The sequence below is a fragment of the Balaenoptera musculus genome, chromosome 5 (genome assembly GCF_009873245.2).
Source record: "Balaenoptera musculus isolate JJ_BM4_2016_0621 chromosome 5, mBalMus1.pri.v3, whole genome shotgun sequence".
Taxonomy (NCBI): Eukaryota; Metazoa; Chordata; class Mammalia; order Artiodactyla; family Balaenopteridae; genus Balaenoptera; species Balaenoptera musculus.
In genome coordinates this window covers 139,365,265-139,390,047 of record NC_045789.1, presented here as the reverse complement: position 1 = coordinate 139,390,047, position 24,783 = coordinate 139,365,265, and the positions used below count along the sequence as shown (strand labels likewise).

The 24,783-nt window shown below is 43.0% G+C and overlaps 1 protein-coding gene across 1 annotated transcript in view; it reads right to left on the bottom strand.

The window, feature by feature from the left end:
- The window catches only part of POLN (DNA polymerase nu), a 128,083-nt gene that overhangs the window by 64,241 nt on the left and 39,059 nt on the right, over nt 1-24,783 (bottom strand). Inside the window, exons 10-12 of the mRNA XM_036852270.1 lie at nt 2,740-2,797; nt 1,713-1,787; nt 682-796 (exon numbers count right to left, since the gene is read on the bottom strand). Of these exons, the coding sequence (XP_036708165.1) occupies nt 682-796; nt 1,713-1,787; nt 2,740-2,797 (248 nt within the window). The remainder of the gene's footprint in view (nt 1-681; nt 797-1,712; nt 1,788-2,739; nt 2,798-24,783) is intronic.

The window sequence follows — 24,783 nt, the reverse complement described above, 5'->3', positions numbered from 1 at the left end:
CCTGGGAGCCGCAGGCGGGGCGAAAGCACCAGGACCTGGCGGCACTGCGTCAACCTGAGCTGAGAGCTGCTGAGCTGGGGGGTGGGCAGGGAGGGGGCAGGCAGGGTCTGAGCCTGATCTTGCTGGCTTTGGACCTCGGGACCAACTGCACCCTGAAGAAAGGCATTCATGGCCTTAGATGGGAGGAGTTCCAGGCTTCAAACCGAAAGAAGAAAAGCCTAAGTTGGCAAAATGAAAGTTTATTCAAAAAAGCAAGGATGAGCCGGCAGTGAGAAGGAATAGCATTAAGTGTAGACTTGTTTTGTACCCAAACAGCAAATCAGGGCTTCAGTGGGGCTGAAGATAGGATTGCCACCTCAGGTTGCCTTCAGGCACTGGGCTTTGTCTTCTCTGAGTGACACTCATCTGGAGGGTGTGCGTGACTTTCACTTTTGATTTTTCGATATTTCTATTATATTCTTTCGCAATGGACTTCCTTTCTCGTGGTGAAGAATTACCATTTCTTTCATAATTAGGAAACTCTTGGCATCCTCGTTACCTACTCTTCTTTTCAAAGAGATTAACTACTAGAGAAAAGTATAATTTCTTTCTTATGAAAATAGGTTTGGAACAACTTCAGGCTTTTAAAATCGTGTCAGCATTCCTGCAGATCTGATACTATTATGAGCTCATATATCTTACCACTGTGAAGTCAGGGTGGAAAATACATCATCTCTTTCAGATTCCTGGAATAACTTCAAAAGTTCTGGATCCCCAGATAAGTGTGCAAGAATGCGCAATTCAATCTGTGAAAAGTCTGTTAGATAGAGCTCTGCATTAATTCAGAATCTAGGAACAATGTCCCTCATTGTTGCTACCCACCCCCAGGGGACCCTCAATCTTCCCTCCCCACTGAGGAATCAAGGTCAACGTGCCCACCTCTCATATGCCAGGGTCCTTAGGCCTCGGGTCTATTGGCCATCCCTGGGTCTAAAAGTCCCGAGACCTCTTCTGCGAGACTGGCCATGCCTCCAGGGTGGGCTGTATTCATTCATCAGTTCATTGGAACATCAGAATTTTAAAAGGCCTGCTGTGCGCCAGGTTGTGTGCTTGGGATATGCTAGTGAACAAAACAGGCAACAATCCCTTCCTGCGTAGAACTTATACTTGAGGGGAGGGAGGCAATCTGAATTATTCAGCGTGTTAGAAGGTGAGAAATGAAATGGAAAAGATCGATCAAGAGAAGGAGCTTCCAGAGTCAGTGTGTGTAGGGAGCTGCTGTAAAGTGTCATCAAGGAAGTGACCTTCCAGCAGAGGTGTGAGGTGGAGGAGGGAGCAGGACCACATCTGGGGAGGGGGTTCCACGCAGGGCCCGAGGTGGAGCTGGCTGGTTGTTGGGGGACAGCAGAGGAACCAGCAGGACTGCAGCAAGAGAGCAAGGCAGAGCGCCACGGGTGATGGGGACAGAGAGGAGAAAGGGGGCAGACTGAGCGGCACCAGACAGAGGAATTTGGGATCTAGTCGTGGTAAAGTGAAGGGACCCAGGAAGCAGAGCTGTTCTCACTTACTGTGCGTAAGAAATCTTTGCTTCATATAAATACTTGCCAGGACTTATTTTAAAGAATGAGTTCTGTAAGCACCTTTGTATTATTCCATTTCTAAATATTTGAACTGTATGAAACGCATAACGTGGGATCCAATGACACGGTGTCTCTACCATGGCCCGCACATACCTGCTGCTAGGAAGGTGTGGCCTTCGGATGAAACAAACACGGTCCTCGGGGAGATGGTAAGGAGTTCGTCTTTACCTGAATCATTATTTCAAGAGCACTTGGTGAATTTGGTTGTGAGCTGATTCATAGCTATTCCTCATACAAAGTTATTTTAACATCATTCTAAAGTCAGAAGAGTCTAGATTTCTGATTTTTCTTAATATTTTTAATGTAATTTTAAAACATCATAAGACTACTGAAAGTAAACTAGATTTTCTGCTGTTAAAATCTCCTATTCTGTGTAGAATTCTAATGAAGAAAAGGTCAAACATTGCAGTAAGAGCCACCTAGAGATCTTCTGGCCTCACCGCTGAGAAGATCTCCTTTGCGGAAGCACAGAGTCTAAGATTTCCCCACTGAGTGTATTTTACAGGGCTGGAGGAGGCGAAGTTGCTGCTCACCTCCCATGAGTTGTGTTCACGCACGATTATGTGTACTTTAAAAAGGACTGCTCATCGCACTTCATTGTTTGGCCCTGACCTTCCGGAAGTAGCAGTTCCCAAAGCAAAGGGGGCAGGAGTTTACTGGGAATGGGCCACAGAGCCCTACTTTGCTCAGATTTGACCTTTTTCTTTTTTAGAAATGTAACCATCAGCATTACAGTAGAATAGCTTAAGAGAAAGAAGAGTGTTACTATGCTTTCATAAACATTTCCAGTAATTTTCAGACTTTAATAAAAGCCAGTTCTATTGTATGTCTGTTTGTTTTTTCTTTGTCGGGAAGTTGGTGGGGGAGAGATAGTAGGAGGGGAGCTACTTCCCTTGTATAATTATCATCTATTTTAACTTATAAAGTGCTAAAGGGGAGGTACCATATCACTTTAGCTGTGTTTTATTTTTCAATGTATATTTAAATCCTGGTCATGCAAATACAGAGGAGAACTTCAGGAAAGAAAAGCAGTTAGTTACACAGAAAAACAATTACAACATTTCTAGGTTTTTAGAAAATGTTACCCAAGACTTCTGCAAAGTAGAAAGAAATGTGTTACCTTGAAAATTTTGAGGTTTAGTTATTTGAATTGGGTGCTTGGAGATGCCTTGGATATTCTGTGAATAATAAGAGGGAAATTGCTTTAGTTGAAATATCTTCTCTTAAATTAATCTGTACTATTTAACGGTATTTAAAATGTGTCACATTTTATTAAACATTAACAAAATAACTAATGCCAATGTACTATGCATAAGTGTATTCATACTTAATACAACTAATACTGAAACATAATTTTGGTGGGTATATCACTAGGTATTATCAGCAAATATGAGAACAATTCTTTTTGACTTTAGCCTGTGTGACCCTTATCATAATTATATATAGTAATTCTTTCATCAGCAGCCTGAATTATGAACTTAGTTACCTTTAAAATTCCTACATAATATGCTAATGTAGATTTCTGTGAAATCTGTACACTGTACTTTCCTTTAAAAAGGTATTTTAAGATGAGTATTTGGGTCTCTCCACTCTAACCAAGGCTATTGCTCTTGGCACTTGGCACCAGCCTTGGTCTTAGTGCTTGCTGATTGTACCAGTGCTACACGATCCCTACCAGAAAAAAAAAGAGGATGAAATACTTCCTAACTCATTTTATGAGGTCAATAATATCCTAATAACAAAACCAGACATGACATTTCAAGAAAAGAAAACTACAGACCCATATCCCGTATGAATATACACACCAAAGATCCTAAACAGAATATTAGCAAATCAAATCCAACAATAGGACAATCCGTCATGACGAAGTGGGGTTAATCCCCCAAACCCCAGCCTTGGCTGGTTCAACATTTGAAAATCTATCAATGTCGTTCAGCATATTAATAGATTAGAGAAGAAAAGTCACATGATCATCTTAATAGATGCAGAAAAAGCATCTGACAAAGTTAAATATCCATTCATGACAAAAACTACTCTCAGCAAACTGGGAACAGAAGGGACTCCTTTAACATCATAAGCAGAGCCTGTGACAAAACCTAAAGCTAACATCATCCTGATGGTGGAAAACTCAGTGTATTCTCCTCAAAATCAGGAGCAGGCAAGGATGTCCACCATGAACACTTCTATTCAACATAATATAGGAGGTCCTAGCCAGCACAATAAGGAAGGACAAAATAATGAAAAGCATACAGTACAAAGGAAGAAGTAGAATGACCCTTATTCACTAAAGATGTGATTTCATATATGGAAGAACCCATGGAAACTACAAAAAAGCTTTCCAGAACTAATAAATGAGTTGACCAAAGTATCAACATAAAGTCAATATACAAAAATCGATTCTATGTCTACATAGTACCAATGAATAATTGGACATTGAAATTAAATGAACAATGTCATTTATAATAGCACCCCAAAATATTTAGGTATAAATCTGTATGTTGAAAACTACAGAATCCTGATGAAAGAAATTTTAAAAGCCCTAAATAAATGGAAAGATATACCATGTTCATGGGTTAGAATATTCAACCTTAATATGCCAATGACTCCCAAATTGATCTATGAATTTAATACAGTCCCAATCAAAATACTAGCAGGATTTTTCATAGCTATCAAGAAGCTGATTCTATAATTTATGGATCATAAATGTAAAATGTAAAACTCTAAAGCTTTTAGAAGGAAACTTAAGAGAAAATCTTTGTAATCTTGGGTTAGATAAAGAGTTGCTAGATACACACCATCAGCATGGTCCATAAAAGAAAACAGTGAAACACTAGACTCCACCAAACTTATTTTTGCAAATCATGTTAGATTCAAAACATATAAAGAACTCTCAGAAAATTCAGCAATGAAAGGTACTTCCAGAATGGCAGAGTGAGGAGATTGCCAACCCATTCTATGAGGTGTTATCCTGATGCTAAAGCCAGACACCAAATAGAACATCCTCCATAAATAGACACAAAGATCCTCAATAAATATTAGCAAACTGAATCTAGCAACATGTAAAAAGGGTTATGCACCACGACCAAGTGGGATTTATCTCAGAAATACAAGGTTGGTTTAAAATCCAAAAATAATTAATATAATACACCAGATTAGTAGAATAAAGGACAAAAAGCACATCATCACCACAACAGGATATTAAAAGCATTCGACGAAATCCAACACCCATTCATATTAAAACAACTCAACTAGGAAAAGAAGGGACTTTTCTCAAACTAATAAAAGAACATCTATAAAATTTACTCACTTTGAGTAACGTCAGCGTCTATAGCTGTATAAAACAGAATGTGTTCTCTATCCAATAGCATGTCAAATCAGGATCAGACCAGACTGTAACTAACGTGCCCAGCTAGAAGCTCTTGGTAAGCACAGCATGGTGTCAGGGTCGTCTGGCATGATTCCTGAAATCATTTCCCTCCCACAGCACATAAAACATCAGTTTTAATGAAAGTTCCTTTACCAATGGGAAGAGCAATAAATAAGTTTCTTATTTGTCCTGAGAAAGCAGAAATGCGAAGTTTAAATTGATTATCTTCAGAAGAATATGAAGGAAGCTTTTTAATAATTAAATGCCACTTTTTATGTTTTACAATATAACAAATAATAAAATAACAGAAACTTCACTAAATATCTAACCTATATAGCACACTTTGTTAAATATGTTCTACAATTTGAGCATTTAAAAAAAATATTTATTTGGTTGTGTCGGGTCTTAGTTGTGGCATGCAGGATCTTTCATTGCAGCATGTGGGGCCTTTTTTTTTTTTTTGGCTGCGTTGGGTCTTTGTTGCTGTGCACAGGCTTTCTCTAGTTGCAGTGAGCAGGGTCTACTCTTCGTTGTGGTGCGTGGGCTTCTCATTGCGGTAGCTTCTCGTTGCGGAGCACAGGCTCTAGGCACATGGGCTTCAGTAGTTGCAGTGTGTGGGCTCAGTAGTTGTGGCATGAGGGCCCGCAGGCTCAGTAGTTGCGGTGCATGGACTTAGTTGCTCCGTGGCACGCGGGATCTTCCTGGTCCAGGGCTCGAACCCATGTCCCCTGCATTGGCAGGCGGATTCTTAACCACTGCGCCACCAGGGAAGTCCTGTGGGGTCGTTTCGTTGCAGCACACGGGCTTTTCTCTAGTTGTGGTGCGCAGGATCCAGAGTGTGCGGGCTCAGTAGTTGTGGCCCATGGGCTCTAGGGCTCGCGTGGGCTTAGCTGCCCCACGGCATGTGGGATCTCAGTTCCCCGACAAGGGATGGAACCTGCGTCACCTGCATTGGAAGGCAGATTCTTAACCACTGGACCACCAGGGAAGTCCCAATTTGAACATTTTAAGGAACATTAAAATGTATATTTTATCCTTCGACCATATGGAAGAATGCATCCTAAGAAGGCACTTGAATGTTTTAGCTCTTTTTTTTCTCCACCGTTGCTGATAGACATTAGCCCAATTCCCAGGCACTCCCACTAATCTCAAATGGCATCTTCTTTTCTATTATCCCACAGTGGCCATTCTGCTCATGGTGACTTGCCGAGGCATGAATGAGCGCTTTGGCATCTGACTACAGCAGAGAACCTCAACCATGAACCCTTCCTTCCTTCCTTCCTTTCCTCTCTCCCTTTCTTTCTTTCTTTCTTTCTTTCTTTCTTTCTTTCTTTCTTTCTTTCTTTCTTCCTTCCTTCCTTCCTTCCTTCCTTCCTTCCTTCCTTCCCTCCCTCCCCCCCCCCCCCCCCCCCCCCCCCTCTCTCTCCCTCTCTCTCTCTCTCTCTCTCCCTCCCTCTCTCTCTCTCTCTCTCGCTCTCTTTCTTTCTTTCTTTCTTTCTGTATATGGTTTTGGTTTTTTTGTGTTTTTTTGTGTTTTGTGCAGCTTGTGGGATCTCAGTTCCCCAACCAGGGACTGAACCTGAACCACAGCACTGAAAACCCAGAATCCTAACCACTAGGCTACCAAGGAACTCCCGAACACTGTCTTTCACTGTCAAGTTGCAGGGAAAGAAGAGGAACAGTAGTTCCCGTAAGCCAACCTTAAACAAGCCAGATAAAAATGTTATGCACACTAATTGGAGACTAGAGGAACATACAATCACCAAATAAGAAAAAATAAATTACTTTCAATCAGAATTGCTTTTATGAAGTGTTCCAAATATGTCTAGAGATGAACAGTTATTAAAATTAAATAAATCAGCTGATAAAAATGGAACCAGAATATTTTGATGGAGAGGACCAAAAACATCTATGGAATCTTCTATTATGTTAAATGTTTTTTTTTAATTAAAATAAACTTTTTATTTTAGAACAGTTTTACAGAAAAGTTAGGAAGATAGTATAGGGAGTCCCCATATGCCCCTCACCCAATTTCCCATATTGCTAGCATCTTACGTTTCTAGGGTATCTTTCACACAACTAAGAAACCAACATCAGTACACTATTATTAACTAAACTCTATACTTTATTTGGATTTCACCAGTTTTCACCTAATGTCCTTTTTCTGCTCCAAGACCCCATCCAGGACACCACATCACATTCAGTCATCATGTTTCCTTAGGCTCCTCTCGGCTGTGGCAGTTTCCCAGATTTTTTTATGACCTTGTTTTGAGGAGCACTGGTCAGGCAGAATATCCCTCAGTTGGGATTTGCTTGTTGTTTCTCATGGTTAGACTGGGGTTACGGGTTTGGGGAGGAACACCCCAGAGGTAAAGTGCCCCATCACGTCAACAGCACCTGCTGTCGACATGACCTATCACTGCTAATGTCGACCTTGATCTCAGGTGGTGTTTGCTAAGTTCTCCACTGAAAAGTTACTTTTTTATTTCCCCCTTTCTATGCTGTACTCTTTGAAATCAAGTTTCTGAGTACAGCCTTCACTTAAGGGCTGGGAAGTGATCACAGAAAGTATTTTTCTGTGTGCAATGACAGAGACAAAGTGAGAGGGGTGGTGTCATGAGAAAGGTTACCATCTGGGGAGAACATTAACTGACCAAACAGCAAACTGAAGTCCATGCAACAGTGCCAGAGGAGGGAGGGTTGATGTCAGTCGCAGCATGGACGCTGCTGGTGCAGACAGAGACAGGTGAGCTTTGCAGCAGCAAAAGGTGGATTCAGGCCAGCAAGAGGCAGAGTTGGGGCTGCAACTCAAGATGTGCAAATTCCCTACCAGGTAATCGTTCAACTACGCTGTGAAGTAAAGCCCTGAAGAGAGCTTGGCCTGCAGCATACCTCAGATTTAGTTGGCTATGGAACCCTTTTCACAGAATGCCTTTCAGCGTCTCACAGGGTGCCGTATCCTCCGGAACTGATCCTGACTTGGAGCCTTTGACTAGGTGGTCTTTCTTCCAGACCTTAGCAGGCCCAGCTCCTTCTCAGCTTTGAAGCCACAGCTCAAATGTCACCTACTCAGTGAAGCCTTCCTGGAACATCTAAGCCAAAGCAGCACCCCCCCAATCCCTCTCTATTCCCATTTCCCTGTTTATTTTCTCCTTGGCACTCATCACAATGTAAATGTGTTATGTATCTACACAGTCATGGGCCACCTGCCCCCAAGATGAGTGAATGAGAGAATGAATGAACCAGCTAACAGATGGTGTCTCCATTCCAGCTGGTTTCCCAAGTCCAACAGATGTGTCTCTAGATGCTCTAGATGCTCTTGTCCACTCCCTGCACCCTCCCCCCGGCCCCCTCCCCACATAGCCCAGACCTGCTTTACCTCCTGGACGTCTTCCCTTCCACATTCCCTGCCTCTTTTCCGCTGCCCGTGTCCTGGTCACATCTTACATGGGTTCTAACAACACTCTCCCAACCACGAGTGAAGCAACTCTATCATTCCCTCTGTTAACTACTGTTTATCGGGCTCCTAGTTTATTCCAGATATTCTGCTAGGAGCTGGGAAAACAAGTGGTGGACACGGCAGGCAGAGTTCCTGCTCCCACGGAGCTTCCATCCTAGTGGGGAGAGGCAAGGAATAAATAAAACAGGACAGACATGGGTCCTGCCCTGAGGGGCTTACACTGCAGTTTAGCGAGAACAAAGAGAGAGAGAAGTAGCATCACTACAAACTGTGCCCATGCAGGACGATAACAGGGTGCTGTCACTCTGACTGGGAGGGGGAACCAAAGAGCACCCCTCAGAGCAGAGTCACCCAGGCTGGGAACAGGGTTGCCACTAGGGTAAGCTTGCAAAAACACTAAACCAACCTTTTCACCCCTTGGCTTCAAATATCTCAGTGGTTTTCCACTATCCCAGAGGTAGAGTTCGTGCCCCTACGATTTGATCTTGATCACCACTGCCAACTCCATCTCTCACCACTGCCCCACAGACACGCCAGCTCCAGCCAACCCGAGCTCCCTGCAGTTTCCCCAACGCAGCATGCTATCTGCCCCCCTTGGTGATCCTGGCTCCCCTTCCCCTCCTTTTAAAAATTTTGGTGTCATTGACATAACAATTAGTTTCAGGTATACAACATATTCAATATTTGTATATACTGCAAAATGATCACCACAAAAAGTCCATTTAATATCCATCACCACACACAGTTGCAGACATTTTTTCCTGTGATGAGAACTTTCAAGATCCACTCTCTTAGCAACTTTCAAACATGCAATACAGTATTAACTATAGTCACCATGCTGTACATGACATCCCCATGGCTTACTCACTTTATAACTAGAAATTTGTACATTTTGACCCCTTTCTCTCATTTCGCCCACCTCCCACTCATCGCCTCAGGCAACCACCAATCTGCTCTCTATATGCATGAGTTTGTTTTTTTGTTTTGTTTTGTTTTTGTTTTTCTTGTTTTGTTTTTTAAGATTCCACATATAAGTGAGATCATATGGTATTTATCCTTTTCTGTCCAATCTGTTTCACTTAGCATAATGCCCTCAAGGTCCATCCATGTGTCATAAATGGCAAGATTTCATTCTTTTCATAACTGAATAATATTATTTGTATATATATGCCACATTTTCTTTATCCATTCATCCATCGATGGACCTTTATGATGTTTCCTTGTCTTGACTATTGTAAATAATGCTGCAACGAACATGGGGTTGTAGATATCTTTTCAAATTAATTTTAAATTTTTCTTTGGATAAATACCCAGTGGAGTTGCTTGATCATATGGTAGTTCTATTTTTAATTTTTTGAGGGTGACTTCCCTGGTGGCACAGTGGATAAGAATCCGCCTGCCAATGCAGGGGACACGGGTTCAATCCCTGGTCCGGGAAGATCTCACATGCAGCGGAGCAACTAATCCCGTGCGCCACAACTACTGAGCCTGCCCACCTAGAGCCTGTGCTCCGCAACAAGACAAGCCACTGCAATGAGAAGCCCGTGCACCGTGGCAGAGTAGCCCCCGCTCGCTGCAACTAGAGAAAGCCTGCGTGCAGCAATGAAGACCCAACGCAGCCAAAAATAAATAAAATTAAATCTTAAAAAAAAATTTTTTTTTGAGGAACCTCCATACTGTTTTCCATAGTGGCTGCATCAATCTACATTCCCACTAAAAGATGTATGAGTGTTCCCTTTTCTCCACATCCTCACCAACATTTGTTATTTCTTGTCTTTGTGATAATAGCCATCATAGCAGGTGTGAGGTGATATCTCATTGTGGTTTTGATTTGCATTTCCCTAATGATTAGTGATGTTGAGCATCTTTTCATGTGTCTGTTGGCCATCTGTATGTCTTCTTTGGAAAAATGTCTATTCAGATCCTCTGTGAATTTTAAAAATTGAATTGTTTGTTTACTATAAAGTTGTATGAGTTCTTTATATATTTTGAATATTAACCCCTTATCACATAATCTGCAAATATTTTCTCCCATTTGGTAGGTTGTCTTTTCATTTTCTTAATGGTTCCTTTACTGTACAGAAGTTTTTTAGTTTGAAGTAGTCCCACTTGTTTATTTTTGCTTTTGTTGCTTTTGCTTTTGGTGTCAGATCTAAAAAATCATTGCCAAGACTGATGTCAGGGAGCTTACCACCTATGTTTTATTCTAGGAGTTTTATGGTTTCAGGTCTGACATTCAAGTCTTAATCCACTTTTAGTTAATTTTTGTATATGATGTAAAATAGTGGTCCAGTTTCATCCTTTTGCATGCAGCTATATAGTTTTCCCAACACCATTTATTGAAGAGACTGTCATCCTCTCCCCACTGTATATTCTTGGCTCCTTTATCATAGATTAATTGACCATATATATATGGGTTTATTTCTGGGCTCTCTATTCTGTTCCATTGATCTATATGTCTGTTTTTATGCCAGTACCATACTGTTTTAATTACTCTAGGTTTGTAAGATAGTTTGAAATCAGGGTGCATGATGCCTCTAGCTTCATTCTTGTTTCTCAAGGTTGCTTTGGCTATTTGGGGTCTTTTGTGGTTCCATACAAATTTTAGGATTGTTTGTTTTATTTCTGTGAAAAATACCATTGGAATTTTGATAAAGATTGCACTGAATCTGTAGAATGCTTTGTGTGGTATGGACATTTTAACAATATTAATTCTTCCAATCCATGAGCATGGAATATGTTTCCATTTATTTGTGCCTTCTTCAGTTTCTTTCATTGTCTTACAGTTTTCACTGACAGGTATTTCACTTCCTTAGTTAAATTTATTCCTAGGTATTTTATTATTTTTGATGCAATTGTAAATGGGATTATTTTCTTAATTTCTCATTCTGATAGTTTGTTATTAGTGTATAGAAACAACAGATTTTTTAATATTGATTTTGTATCTTGCAACTTTACTGAATTCATTTATTGCTTCCAACAGTTTGTGTGTGTGTGTGTGTGTGTGTGTGTGTGTGTGTGTGTGTGTAGTTTTTAGGGTTTTCTATATATAACATCATATCATCTGCAAATAGTGACAGTTTTACTACTTCCTTCCCAATTTGGATGCCTTTTATTTCTTTTTCTTGCCTAATTGCTCTGGCTAGGACTTCCAATATTATGTTAAATAAAAGTGGTGAGAGTGGGCATCCTTGTCTTGTTCCTGACCATAGAGGAAAGACTTTCAGCTTTTCACCACTCAGTATGATGTTAGCTGTCGGCTTGTCTTTATTATGGTCTTTATTATGTTGAGATACATTCCCTCTATACTCACTTTATTGAGCTTTTATCATAAATGAAAATTGACCTCCTTTTTTTAAAAAGGAAATTTAAATTTTTGAATAGTTTTAGATTTAGAGATACATTGTGAAGCTAGTAGAGTGCAAGTATATCCCACACCCAGTTCTCCTTATTATTAACATCTTACATTAGTATGGTACATTGGTCACAGTTAACAAACCCAATACTGATACATTATTATTAACTAAAGTCCATAAATTATTCATATTGCCTCAATATTTCCCTAATGTCCACTTTCTGTTCCAGGATCCCACACTGCATTTAGTTGTCATGTCCCGTTAGGCTCCTCTGGGCTGTGACAGGTTCTCAGACTTTCCTTGTTTCTCATGACCTTGACAAAAATGAGGACTGCTGGTCAGGTAGTTTTGTAGAATATCCCTCAATTGGGGTTTGTCTGATGTTTTTCTCATGATTAGAATGGGGATATGGGTTTCGAGGAGGAAGGCTGGAGAGGTAAATTGTGTTTCATCACATCATAATACAAGGGTTCTTACTAGCAATATGATTTATCACTTTTGATGTTGACCTTGATCACTTGGCTGAGGTGTGTTTGTTCAGTTTCTCCACTGTAAAGTTACCTTTTCCTCCTCTTTTCATACAATACTCTCTGGAAAGAGTCCCTATGCTTAGAGAGTGGGCAGTTATGCTCCATCTTCTTGAGGGCAAAGTATCAAGACCTACATAAATTATTCTACAAGGGGGATTCATCTTTTCTCCCTTATTTATGTATTTATTCAGTCACTTATTTATATCCGTATGAACTCATGGACATTTATTCTGTCCTTTGGGTTATAATCCAACATGACATTATTTATTTTGTTATTCACATTATTCCGGCTTTGCAGTGGGGGCTCTTTCACTTGGCTCCTGTGTCCCTTTGACTTAACCTCTTTGGTGTGTGTGTGTGTTTATCACTTCCTTACTCTCTGGCACTACAGGATGCTCCAGGCTCATCTTGTGTGTGTTTCCTGCCGCAGTCCTAGAATCAGCCGTTTCTCAAGGAGCCCTGGTTGCTTTTACTGGAGATGGTATCAGAAGCCAAGATCTGGGTGCTAGGGGGTGTCCTTGCTTCTAGGCCCTCTCGGCTGACAGAGCAAGGAGATATGTGCATGTACGTTGCCCTGTGTGTGTACCCGTACCTATAAATGTTTCTATCTGTAGCCATCCGTGTCTGTGTGAAGCCACACGTGAGTCCACACTGCTGTCTCCAACTCTAATCCACCACACGGGTCGTTCTAACCTCCTCTCTACTGCAACATGAGAAACCTGGCTCCACCCTCAGTGACAACGTCACTCCCCCGGGTCCAAGGTGCAGTGGGCGGGACCAGGTCCATGAGCCTCTCGGACTCTCTAGAGTGAGCAGCAGCATGGGCACACAGCGATGTGACCACATGTCGGGGGGACTGTTCTGAAACTTACCCAAACTGTGGAAATTGAAAGCAAATTGTCGGCTATAAAATTTTCTGCTGTTAATGTGGACACTTAAATGTATGAAACCCACTTCCAAGTCCTTTGTGTAACAAGCTCAGCCAGATTCTCCAGGACGCTGAGACCCACTGCAGGAAATGTGCTGTGCTCTGCAGCGAGCCCCTTTTCTCAGCTTCCGTCAACTGCTCTGCGCAGCCCAAGGCTCCGTGGTGTCTGGAGTGATGAAGTCTGGACACACTCCTAGCATTCGTTTTCACAGTGAACTCTGGCAGGTGTGAAAAAATAAGAGAACTGATCTGGAAAAATTCAACGTTAACAGCCTTCGCGTCACATTCAGCAAAAGGCAAGGTGCAGAGGTGACGTTTTCAGCCTATACTTTGGCGTCTGTTCGAATGTCAGCAGTTGTAAGTGAAAACGCCAAGCAGGCAAAGTCTGAACTGTGGGGAAGGAGGTGCACCCATGGGCCCTGGCCCACAGCGTCTCTGCTCAGGATGTGTGGCCTGGGCATCACGGCCGGTCCGGGCATCAGCCACCTTCAGTTTGGCCAAAGTCTCCACGCTGGAGGCACAACACGGAGGAGGCTGCAGTCGGACAGGCACCGTGACGGCAGCCCCGTCTTTTCGGTGGGTCCTCAGATGATCCAGCGGGGCCACAGCCAGCATGCTGGCTTCCTGTGTCCTGGTCGCTACGTGACAGCAGCTCCAGCATCTTCTGAGCGCGGTGTGAGACACCTTGGGCCGTCGGGAATAAATGAGCAGCTGTGCTCCCCCGGGACGCAGCCTACTCCGTCAGTCCTCTCTGACTGCCCTGGCCAACGCCAACTTCCCCTGCGCTTTGGGTCCCTCCCCGACTCTGTGTCGTCCACACTGTTTATCATCTTCCACATCGTGACTCATTTAGTATGTTTGCTGTCTGGCTCGTGCCCTCCAGCCCCCCCAGACTCCACAAGGGCAGAGGTTTTGGTCCATTCAGCACGAGCTCCATGAACAGCCTGGCACACAGGACGTGCTCATGAATGAATCCGTGAGTGGGGAGCAGCAGGAAATGGGCTGGAGAAGGAGGCAGGGTGTCCAGACTTCCCCCTGAGAGGTCTGGCAGCGGCTGAAGCCTGAAGAAGCATCAGGCTACCATCTGAGAGGTTTTCCGGCTGCCGCACAGGCGGCTGGGGGACGGACTAGCGCATGCAGACCTAGGAGGGGGAATGAGAAGGCAGTGGGGAGCAGAGGAGACCAGGAGGCAGACCCCCCGTACCTGGTGATCGGCTAGACATGCAGGTCCTGCCTGAGTTACCAGGGAGCCGAGACAGGGACTGTCACTGTTTGCCTGAGAGACTGAAGGAGAGCTAAGCAAAGAGAGAGATGCAAGCGGCGTAAGTACGTAAGTGGGAAGCTGCTGGCGAAGGAGCGGCGTGTGCGGCGGGCTCAGAGGAGGGAGGAGCGCCAGGCTGCGTGAGAGCAGCAAGGAGGAGGGGGTCGGAGCAGGAGACAGGCCCCTGAGGGGCCACCCTGGAGGAGAGGGGACAGATGCAGGAGGACCAAGCCAGGAGAGGAGGAAGGACAGAACTAGGCAGCTGCCTGGCCCAGCAGCAGCGGCGGGACTGCACAGGTGGAGCGAGAGGCTGCTGGAGAGAGGGTGAGCCTCTGCTAAGCAGGGAAGGGGACTGCGCCCGGGGGCACCGAGACGCAGCCCGGGCGGCGTGGCTTCGGGGACAGGCTCCTCTGCCTGTCGGCTCCTGGGCTCTGATGGTCTGTTTAGCCGCAGGTCACCACCAGTGCTTTAAAAGATGAAACTGAGGGACTTCCCTGGTGGTGCAGTGGGTAGGACTCCACGCTCCCAATGCAGGGGCCCGGGTTCGATTCCTGGTCGGGGTACTAGATCCCACACGCGTGCCACAACTAAGGAGCCGGCAAGCCACAACTCAGGAGCCCACCTGCTGCAACTAAGACCCGGTGCAACTAACTAACTAAATAAATATTAAAAAAGAAGACGAAATTGAATAGGATAAAGAAGCACTGTGCATTGCTCACAGTGGTACTCGCTCCTGGGACCCTCTAGCTGCTAAGGTCCCCATCAAAAGGAGATGCACGAAAAGTGCTGTGACGTGGTCCGTGGACAACGAGGGGACTGCTCATTTTATTCTAAACAGAAATAGGAAAGTAATACATCACTAAAATGACAAAGTACAGAGGTTTAAAACTCTCATTTGGGTTTCAAGTAGTGGCACAGATTTAGCAATAATTATTTGATGTATAAACATCTTGCTAATAAATATTTTGATATTTAAATTATATCATGTAGGAGGGATATTCATAAGCAAAGCTGAAAAATTCACACGCCAACAATGTAAAGAGCATGATTAGAATTTTTCCACATTAGCTACTGTAACATTATGTAGGTACTGTTGAATATAGGGCTTAAATATTATACCAGGAAAGCCAGGCCTCTACACTTGGTGGCACAGTCTGAGCCTGAAGACAAATTTCCTAAGGCTCTTTTCCAAATAACAACGTAAGGACGGCTGGCACAGAGGAAGACAGAATAGAACATTTGCTGCTAGAACTAAAAAGATAAGTAATAAATATCCGTTACCCTCTTTTAGTGCATTCAAAGAGATATTGGTTAAATTTATCTTACGTAGTAGGTTTAAAATTTGTAACCCTATTTCTGCTGATAGCATGAAAAATATCATAATCTTGCCACTTGTTTTGGGCCTTGAAGCATGCTCTTTTTCTTTTTCCTTAGAAAATGGCACTCAGATTTTCACTAGAGCTCTCCCCTCTTTAAGCCAGCCAGCAGAGCCCATCTTGTGGCCATGCGACTAGTTCAAGGATGGCCTAGTTCCAGACAGAGATGCAAGGAGATGCTTGCTGAGGGTGTCTGCAAAAGATGTTTCCCCCTCCTTTCATGGAAGCTACATGGAGAGAAACTAAGCAGGTATCCCCAAGACCTGGTGGGATGCTAGGAAGAGAGGTTGAGAGATGGGGGACAGAAGCTGGACCTGCCTGTATGACTTGACTGCTAGATCAAACCTTGCCTGCAGCTAGCCCTTCCTTGGACTTCTAAGTCAGGTATGCTAAGAAATACCCTAATTGTTTAGATCAATTTAGTCTGATTTTCTGTCATTTGCAGCTGAACGTATTTGAATGAATACGTGGATTAGAGGTATTTTAATCACCAGTTTAGACTCTTGGGGAAAAGCACTCAGTCAGTGTTGGACCCACAGTCCTCAAAGCCCAGCCTTTCTTCCCTTCAGTCATGCTCCTCCCGCCCCAGGCTGTGTCTGGGGGGAGGAGCCCACAAACCCCATGGTATCAGGAAGGGGTGGGTCCTATGTCACTAGCTTGGGGCCAGCTGCCCTTGTTGCTTCTGCTGGTGAAGCCTGTTATCAAACCATGGCCAGCATCCAATGGCCCCTCCCCTGATGACCTGCTCCTGGCCTTGGCTCTGCTGGACACTGCTGATCTGCTGAAACTCAGATGCCTCCTCTGTGTGGACTTGACCTTGGACTGTCCACCTCACAGCCCCACTCTGTGGCCCAGTCAGACCCAGACAAATATGGTGGTCCTGCATTTCCACAACAGAGGAACACAGGACCAAGGGGCCACAGGAACTTTCCAGTTCTCACTCATGCCCCTTGGGACCCATGGAGACTTGGCAGGAGAAAGCCACTTCAGGGTCCCTGCCCAGCGCCCATGCCCTGTCTTGGCTTGGAACTCCCAGGCTTCTGGGCTAGAAGCCAAACCTCATCCCCATGGGTTATAGTCTACAGGGGTCTATCCCCTCCTCTGGGCTTCTCCCCCAGGGGGCCAGGCCAGAGCCCTTTTGGAGATACTCACTGGTGCTTGTCTCCCTCTCAGCATTTCCTCCAAGCCCACAAGTCATTCTCATGCCTCCCGGTGAAGTGGACCTGCCCATATAGCATATCTTGCATACCTTACATTATAAACTCTGAAAATACAAGTCTCTGAGTCTTGATATTTAAAGGGAGGCTTCTGAAATTAAAAAAAAAAAAAGAAAAAAAACCCCAAGCACTTTCTGATCTTCATTTCTGATACTTTCTTGTTTCTGCTGTGCTCTTTCACAAGTTCTGCATTGAAAGCCAGAGTTGAACACAGACTTCTTTATCCTCAGCCGTATCCCCCTCTCCTTCTGAAGAAATAGAGGCCTCAGCCCCAAGGGTGGGCAGTCTCGTAGAAGCAAGAGGTGCTGGGAATGAAATACTCAGCAGAGAGTGTTTTGAAACCATCCTTGTGCAACCAAGTCTTTTGTTCCATTAAAGCTCCCAATAAGGAGACTATACTTCCATGAAGATGGCATGGACAATCTCCCTATTCCCCCACTAGTACAACTAAAACCCTAACCATTATGTGTAAAACAAACACAAGATAGCTCTGCAGGTGGAGAGAGTAAGGCAGACTGGCTAGGGACCACAGGACCAAGGATTACATGAAGGTGAGGCCCAGGGTTTCTTTTTGCTTCACAAGTCTCAGACTGGGTGTTGAAGAAGTCAGTAACCTAGACATGCTGATGGCCACTGACCAAAAGCCCCAACAAAGGCCTGCACTCTCTAGCAGGATAGGAAATTTTTAGACAAGAACTGTACTATTCCAAATATCACAGACAAAAACTGTGGCTGAGTTTAGCAAGTTTAGCAAGCAGTTTAGCAAGAATCCCCCCAACCCCTCATACCTCACCAAGTTCTTCTTAGTAATTTTCCACCCACTGACCCCTTCCCCTCCCCATTAGCTATAAATCTCCAGCTGTCTTCACTGCATTTGGAGTAGTTCAATCTCTCTCCCTTATTGCAATAATCTTGAATAAACTCTTCCTTGCCTGTTTAACTCTGTCTGGTGAATTTTTTCTTTGACAAAATACAACATATCAAAACTTGTGGGATACAGTTAGAGCAGTGCTGAGAAGGAAATTTTATAGCACTAAAAATGCATACATGAGAAAAAAGGAAAAGTCTCAAAGCAGTAATCTAAGATCCCACCTCAAGAATCTAGAAAAAGAAAAGCAAAATAAACCCAAATCAAGCAGAAGAAAGGGAATAATGAAAAACCAAAATTAATAAAATTAAAAACAGAGAAAAACCAATGAAACAAATAGCTGCTTCATTGAAAAAGTCAATAATATTGACAAAACTCTAGCTAGATTGACAAAGAAAAAAGAGAGAAGACACAAATTACCAGTGTCAGGAATGAAATAGGGAGCATCACTACAGACCCTACAGACATCAAAAGGATAAGGAAATGCTAATGAACAATTACACACACATTAATTTCACAACTCAGAAAAAAAGGACCAATTTCTAAAAAAGCACAAACAATAAAAATTCATCCAATATGAAACATAATATCAATAAGCCAATAAATATTAAGGAAATTGAACTCATAATTTTAGAACTCTCCAAAAATAAATCTTTGGGCCCAGATGATTTTATTGACAAATTCTACCAAACATTGAAAGAATTAACACAATATCTTCAACAAAATGCAAGAGGAAGGAACATTTCCCATTTTATGAAACTAGTATTATTCTGATACCAAACCAGATAAAAACAGATCAATATCCCTCACGAATAAACACACAAAATCCTTTTAAAATATTAGCACATAAAATTCAGCATATATTTTTTAAAAATATGATTCAGCAATTGCACTCCTAGACACTTATCCCAGAGAAATGAAGACTTAAGTTCACACAAAAATCTGTACATCAATGCTTATAGCAGCTTTATTTATTATAGCCCAAACATGGAAAACTGCAGATGTCTTCAAAACTAAATTGCCAGGACTTCCCTGGTGGTGCAGTGGTTAAGAATCCACTTGCCAATGCAGAGGACACGGGTTTGAGCCCTGGTCCAGGAAGATCCCACATGCCACGGAGCAACTAAGCCCATGCGCCACAACTACTGAGCCTGCACTCTAGAGCCTGCACACCACAACTGCTGAGCCCAAGTGCCACAACTACTGAAGCCCATGTGCCTAGAGCCTGTGCTTCACAACAAGAGAAGCCACCACAGTGAGAAGCCCGTGCACCACAAGGAAGAGTAGCCCCCACTCACCACAACTAGAGAAAAGCCCAAGCGCAGCAATGAAGACCCAATGCAGCCAAAAAAATAAAATGAAATAAATTTTAAAAAACCCAAAAACGAAACTGCCACTCATACTTGGAGGAGGATATGCTGTGGGATCTAGGGGTGGAAAAGGTATCTAACAGAGGTAACGAGAACAAAGGCTCAAGGCAGAGGGAAGCACGAGGGGTCAAGCAATCATCAATCATATTGAAGTTATTACCCATAGTATGACAAAATCTTAATTTGGCTCCAATTCACATACCAAAAGGCTAGTACAAATGTGCTAATAAAATATTGGACATATATTTAGAAAAGTAAAGAAAACTAAGAGGAAAAAGTACTCACACAGGAGAGGTGGAGTCAAGATGGTGGACTAGGAGGACGTGGAATCCGCGTCTCCTCACAACCTGGGCACCTACCAGGCACCGGTGGGGGACCATGGACACCTAAGGGGACGGAGGAACCCCCAGCGGCTGGGTAGGACGTGTGGCATGAGGGGGAGTGAGGAGGGAGGAGAAGTGGAGGCAGGAGGGGGCTGGCGCCCCTGAGGGGCAGCTGTGGGAGGGGAAGTGATCCCACACCTGAAGGGGGAAATTGGGGGACCACTGGGAGGGCAGAGGGTCAAAAGGGAGTGTGGCCAGGTTTCCCCTGCCCACTTGGGCCCCCAGGAGCCTGCTGAGATCCCGGTCCTGATCCTCTGCCCACCAAGGCCCCCTCCAGCTGCACAGGTCCTGAGGGAGTGGGAGGGAGGGAAGGGGGAGCCAAAGTAAAGGCCGGACCTCCAGGATGGGCACCCCTGAGGGGTGGCTGGGGGAGGGGAGGAGTTCCTACACCCAGCGGGACCCACCCACGGTTAGGGGTCCAGTGGGAATGGGGGAGACCCTAGGAGAGACAGTGGGGGAGGGGCATGAAGGAACGGAAGGAAACGGGGCCCTCTGCTTTCCCTGCCCACTCAGGCACCGGGGAGCCTCTTGGGCACTCGGGACTAATCCTCTGCCCTAGGAGCCTCCCTCTTGCTGTGCAGAGCCCAAGCCCCTCCCCTACACCCCCACCCAGGGTCCCACCTCTACACTCCGAGACCCCCTCTGAGACCCCCTACAACGCGCTGGGCCTAAACCCCACCCACACACCCTCACTCAGGGCCCTACCTCCAAACTCTGGAACTCCACACTCCAGAGGCCCTCCTTTCCATGTACTGCCTCTCCCCTTCCACGAGCAGGTCCTAAGCAGAGGCCCCACCCCACGCTTGAACGTCACCCCCCACCTGCCTAGGCCCTGCCCCACCCTAAAGCTCACCCTTGCCTAAGTTACAACCCCACCTAAACTCTGCCCCCATAGCCAAGGCTTTCTTTTTTTTTTCTCTTTTCCTCTTTTAGATTGGGGTTCTGTTTTACCGTGTTGGTTCACTGTTGTTGATTCATTTATATTTTTATTTTTTCTAAAAAATCTTTTATTTTTCTAATTTTATTTTATTCTTTATACTTTGTTATTGATCTGCTCCTTTTGGCTTGTTCCCCCCCTTTTTTTTTCTTTTTTCTGTTGTGGTTTTATTTTACCTTGTTGCAGTTGTTTCAATTATATTTTTATTTTTCCTAATATAGTTCTTATCTTTCTAATTTTATTTATTTTTATTCTTTGTTATTGTATTGCTCCTTTTTTTCTTTTTTTCTTTTTTTTTTTTGTCACACCACACGGCTTGCGGGATCTTGGTTCCCAGGCTGTAGGTAGGGCCTGAGCTCCTGTGGTGGGAGCTCCGAGTCCAAACCACTGGACTAATAGAGAACCTCAGACCCCAGGGAATAGTAATTGGAGTGAGGCCTCCCAGAGGTCCTCATCTAAGCACCAAGACCCAGCTCTATCTAACTGTCTGCAAACTCCACTGCTGGACGCCTCAGGCCAAACAACCAGTAACACAGGAATACAGAACCACCCATCAAAACAACAACAAAAAAGTGAAACGACAAAAAAATATGTTACAGACGAAGGAGCAAAGTAAAAACCTACAAGACCAAATAAATGAAGATGAAATAGGCAACCAACCTGAAAAAGAATTCAGAGTAATGATAGTAAAGATGATCCAAAATCTCGGAAACAGAATGGAGAAAATACAAGAAACACTGAACAAGGATCTAGAAGAACTAAAGAGCAAACAAACAGTGATGAAAAACACAATAACTGAAATTAAAAATACTGTAGAAGGAATCAATAGCAGAATAACTGAGGCAGAAGAACGGATAAGTGAGCTGGAAGATAAAATGGTAGAAATAACTGCCAGGGAGCAGAATAAAGAAAAAAGAATGAAAAGAATTGAGGACAGTCTCAGAGACCTCTGGGACAACATTAAACACACCAACATTTGAATTATAGGGGTCCCAGAAGAAGAAGAGAAAAAGAAAGGGACTGAGAAAATATTTGAAGAGATTATAGTCAAAAAATTCCATAACATGGGAAAGGAAATAGTCAATCAAGTCCAGGAAGTGCAGAGAGTCCCATACAGGATAAACCCAAAGGGAAACATGCCAAGACACATATTAATCAAACTAACAAAAATTAAATACAAAGAAAAATTATTAAAAGCAGCAAGGGAAAAGCAACAAATAACATACAAGGGAATCCCCATAAGGTTAACAGCTGATCTTTCAGCAGAAACTCTGCAAGCCAGAAGGGAGTGGCAGGACATATTCAAAGTGATGAAAGGGAAAAACCTACAACCAAGATTACTCTACCCAGCAAGGATCACATTCAGATTCAATGGAGAAATTAAAACCTTTACAGACAAGCAAAAGTGAAGAGAATTCAGCACCACCAAACCAGCTTTACAACAAATGCTAAAGGAACTTCTCTAGGCAGGAAACACAAGAGAAGGAAAAGACCCACAAAATCAAACCCAGGGGCTTCCCTAGTGGCACAGTGGATGAGAGTCCGCCTGCCAATGCAGGGGACATGGGTTCGGGCCCTGGCCCGGGAGGATCCCACATGCCATGGAGCAACTAAGCCTGTGTGCCACAACTGCTGAGCCTGCACTCTAGAGCCTGCCAGCCACAACTACTGAAGCCCGCAAGCCACAACTGCTGAGGCCCATATGCCTGGAGCCCGTGCTCAACAACGGGAGAGGCCACTGCAGTGAGAGGCCCGCGCACTGCAGCGAGGAGTGGCCCCCACTTGCCACAACCAGGGAGAGCCCTCATGCAGCAGTGAAGACCCAACACAAGCAAAAATAATAAATAAATAAAATAAATAAATTTATTTTTAAAAAACCCAAATCAATTCAGAAAATGGTAACAGGAACATACATATCGATAATCACCTTGAATGTAAATGGATTAAATGCTCCAACCAAAAGACACAGACTGGCTGAATGGATACAAAAACAAGACCCTTATATATGCTGTCTACAAGAAACCCACTTCAGACCTAGGGACACATACAGACTGAAAGTGAGGGGATGGAAAAAGATATCCCATGCAAATGGAAATCACAGGAAAGCTGGAGTAGCAATACTCATATCAGAGAGAATAGACTTTAAAATAAAGACTGTTACAAGAGATAAGGAAGGACACCACAACGCTATGAGATTAGAAATCAATTACAAGAAAAAAACAGTAAAAAACACATACATGGAGGCTAAATAACCAAGAGATCACTGAAGAAATCAAAGAGGAAATCAAAAAATACCTAGAAACAAATGACAATGAAAACATGATGATCCAAAACCTATGGGACACAGCAAAAGCAGTTCTAAGAGGGAAGTTCATAGCAATTCAAGCTCACCTCAAGAAACAAGAAAAATCTCAATCAATAAAAATCAATAAACAATCTAACGTTACACCTAAAACAACTAGAAAAAGAAGGACAAAGAAAACCCCAAATTAGTAGAAGGAAAGAAATCATAAAGATCAGAGCAGAAATAAATGAAATAGAAACAAAGAAAACAATAGCAAAGATCAATAAAACTAAAAGCTGGTTCTTTGAGAAGATAAACAAAATCGATAAACCTTTAGCCAGACTCATCAAGAAAAAAAGGGAGAGGACTCAAATAAATAAAATTACAAATGAAAAGGAGAGATTACAATTAACACCGCAGAAATACAAAAGATCATAAGAGACTACTACAAGCAACTATATGCCAATAAAATGGACAACCTGAAAGAAATGGACAAATTCTTGGAAAAGTACCACCTTCCAAGATTGAACCAGGAAGAATTCGAAAATATAAACAGATCAATCACAGGTAATGAAATTGAAACTCTAATTAAAAATCTTCCAAACAAAAGTCCAGAACTGATGGCTTCACAGGCGAATTCTATCAAACATTTAGAGAAGAGTTAACATCTATCCTTCTCAAACTCTTTCAAAAAATTGCAGAGGGAGGGACACTCCCAAACTCGTTCTACGAGGCCACCATCACCCTGACACCAAAACCAGACAAAGATATCACAAAAAAAGAAAATTACAGACCAATATCACTGATGAACATAGACATAAAAATCCTCAACAAAATACTAGTAAACTGAATCCAACAACACATTAAAAGGATCATACACCATGATCAAGTGGGATTTATCCCAGGGATGCAAGGATTCTTCAATATACACAAAACAATCAATGTGATACACCATATTAACAAATTAAAGAATAAAAACCATACGATCATCTCAATAGATGCAGAAAAAGCTTTTGACAAAATTCAACACCCATTTATGATAAAAACTCTCCAGAAAGTGTGCACAGAGGGAACCTACCTCAACGTAATAAAAGCCATATACGACAAACCCACAACAAACATCATTCTCAATGGTGAAAAACCGAAAGCATTTCCTCTAAGATCAGGAACAAGACAAGGATGTCCACTCTCACCACTATTATTCAACATAGTATTGGAAGCCTTAGCCACAGCAATCAGAGAAGAAAAAGAAATAAAAGGAATACAAATTGGAAAAGAAGAAGTAAGACTGTCACTGTTTGCCGATGACATGATACTATACATAGAAAATCCTAAAGATGCCACCAGAAAACTACTAGAACTAATCAATGAATTTGGTAGTGTTTCAGGATACAAAATTAATGTATAGAAATCTCTTGCATTCCTATACAATAACAACGAAAGATCAGAAAGAGAAATTAAGGAAACAATCCCATTTACCATCGCAACAAAAAGAATAAAAAAAGAATAAAACACCTAGGAATAAATCTACCTAAGGAGGCAAAAGACCTGTACTCAGAAAACTATAAAACACTGATGAAAGAAATCAAAGATAACATAAACAGATGGAGACATATACCATGCTCCTGGATTGGAAGAATCAATATTGTGAAAATGACTATACTACCCAAAGCAATCTACAGGTTCAATGCAATGCCTATCAAATTACCAATGGCATTTTTCACAGAACTAGAACAAAAAATTTTACAATTTGTATGGAAACACAAAAGACCCTGAATAGGGCTTCCCTGGTGGCACAGTGGTTGAGAATCTGCCTGCCAATGCAGG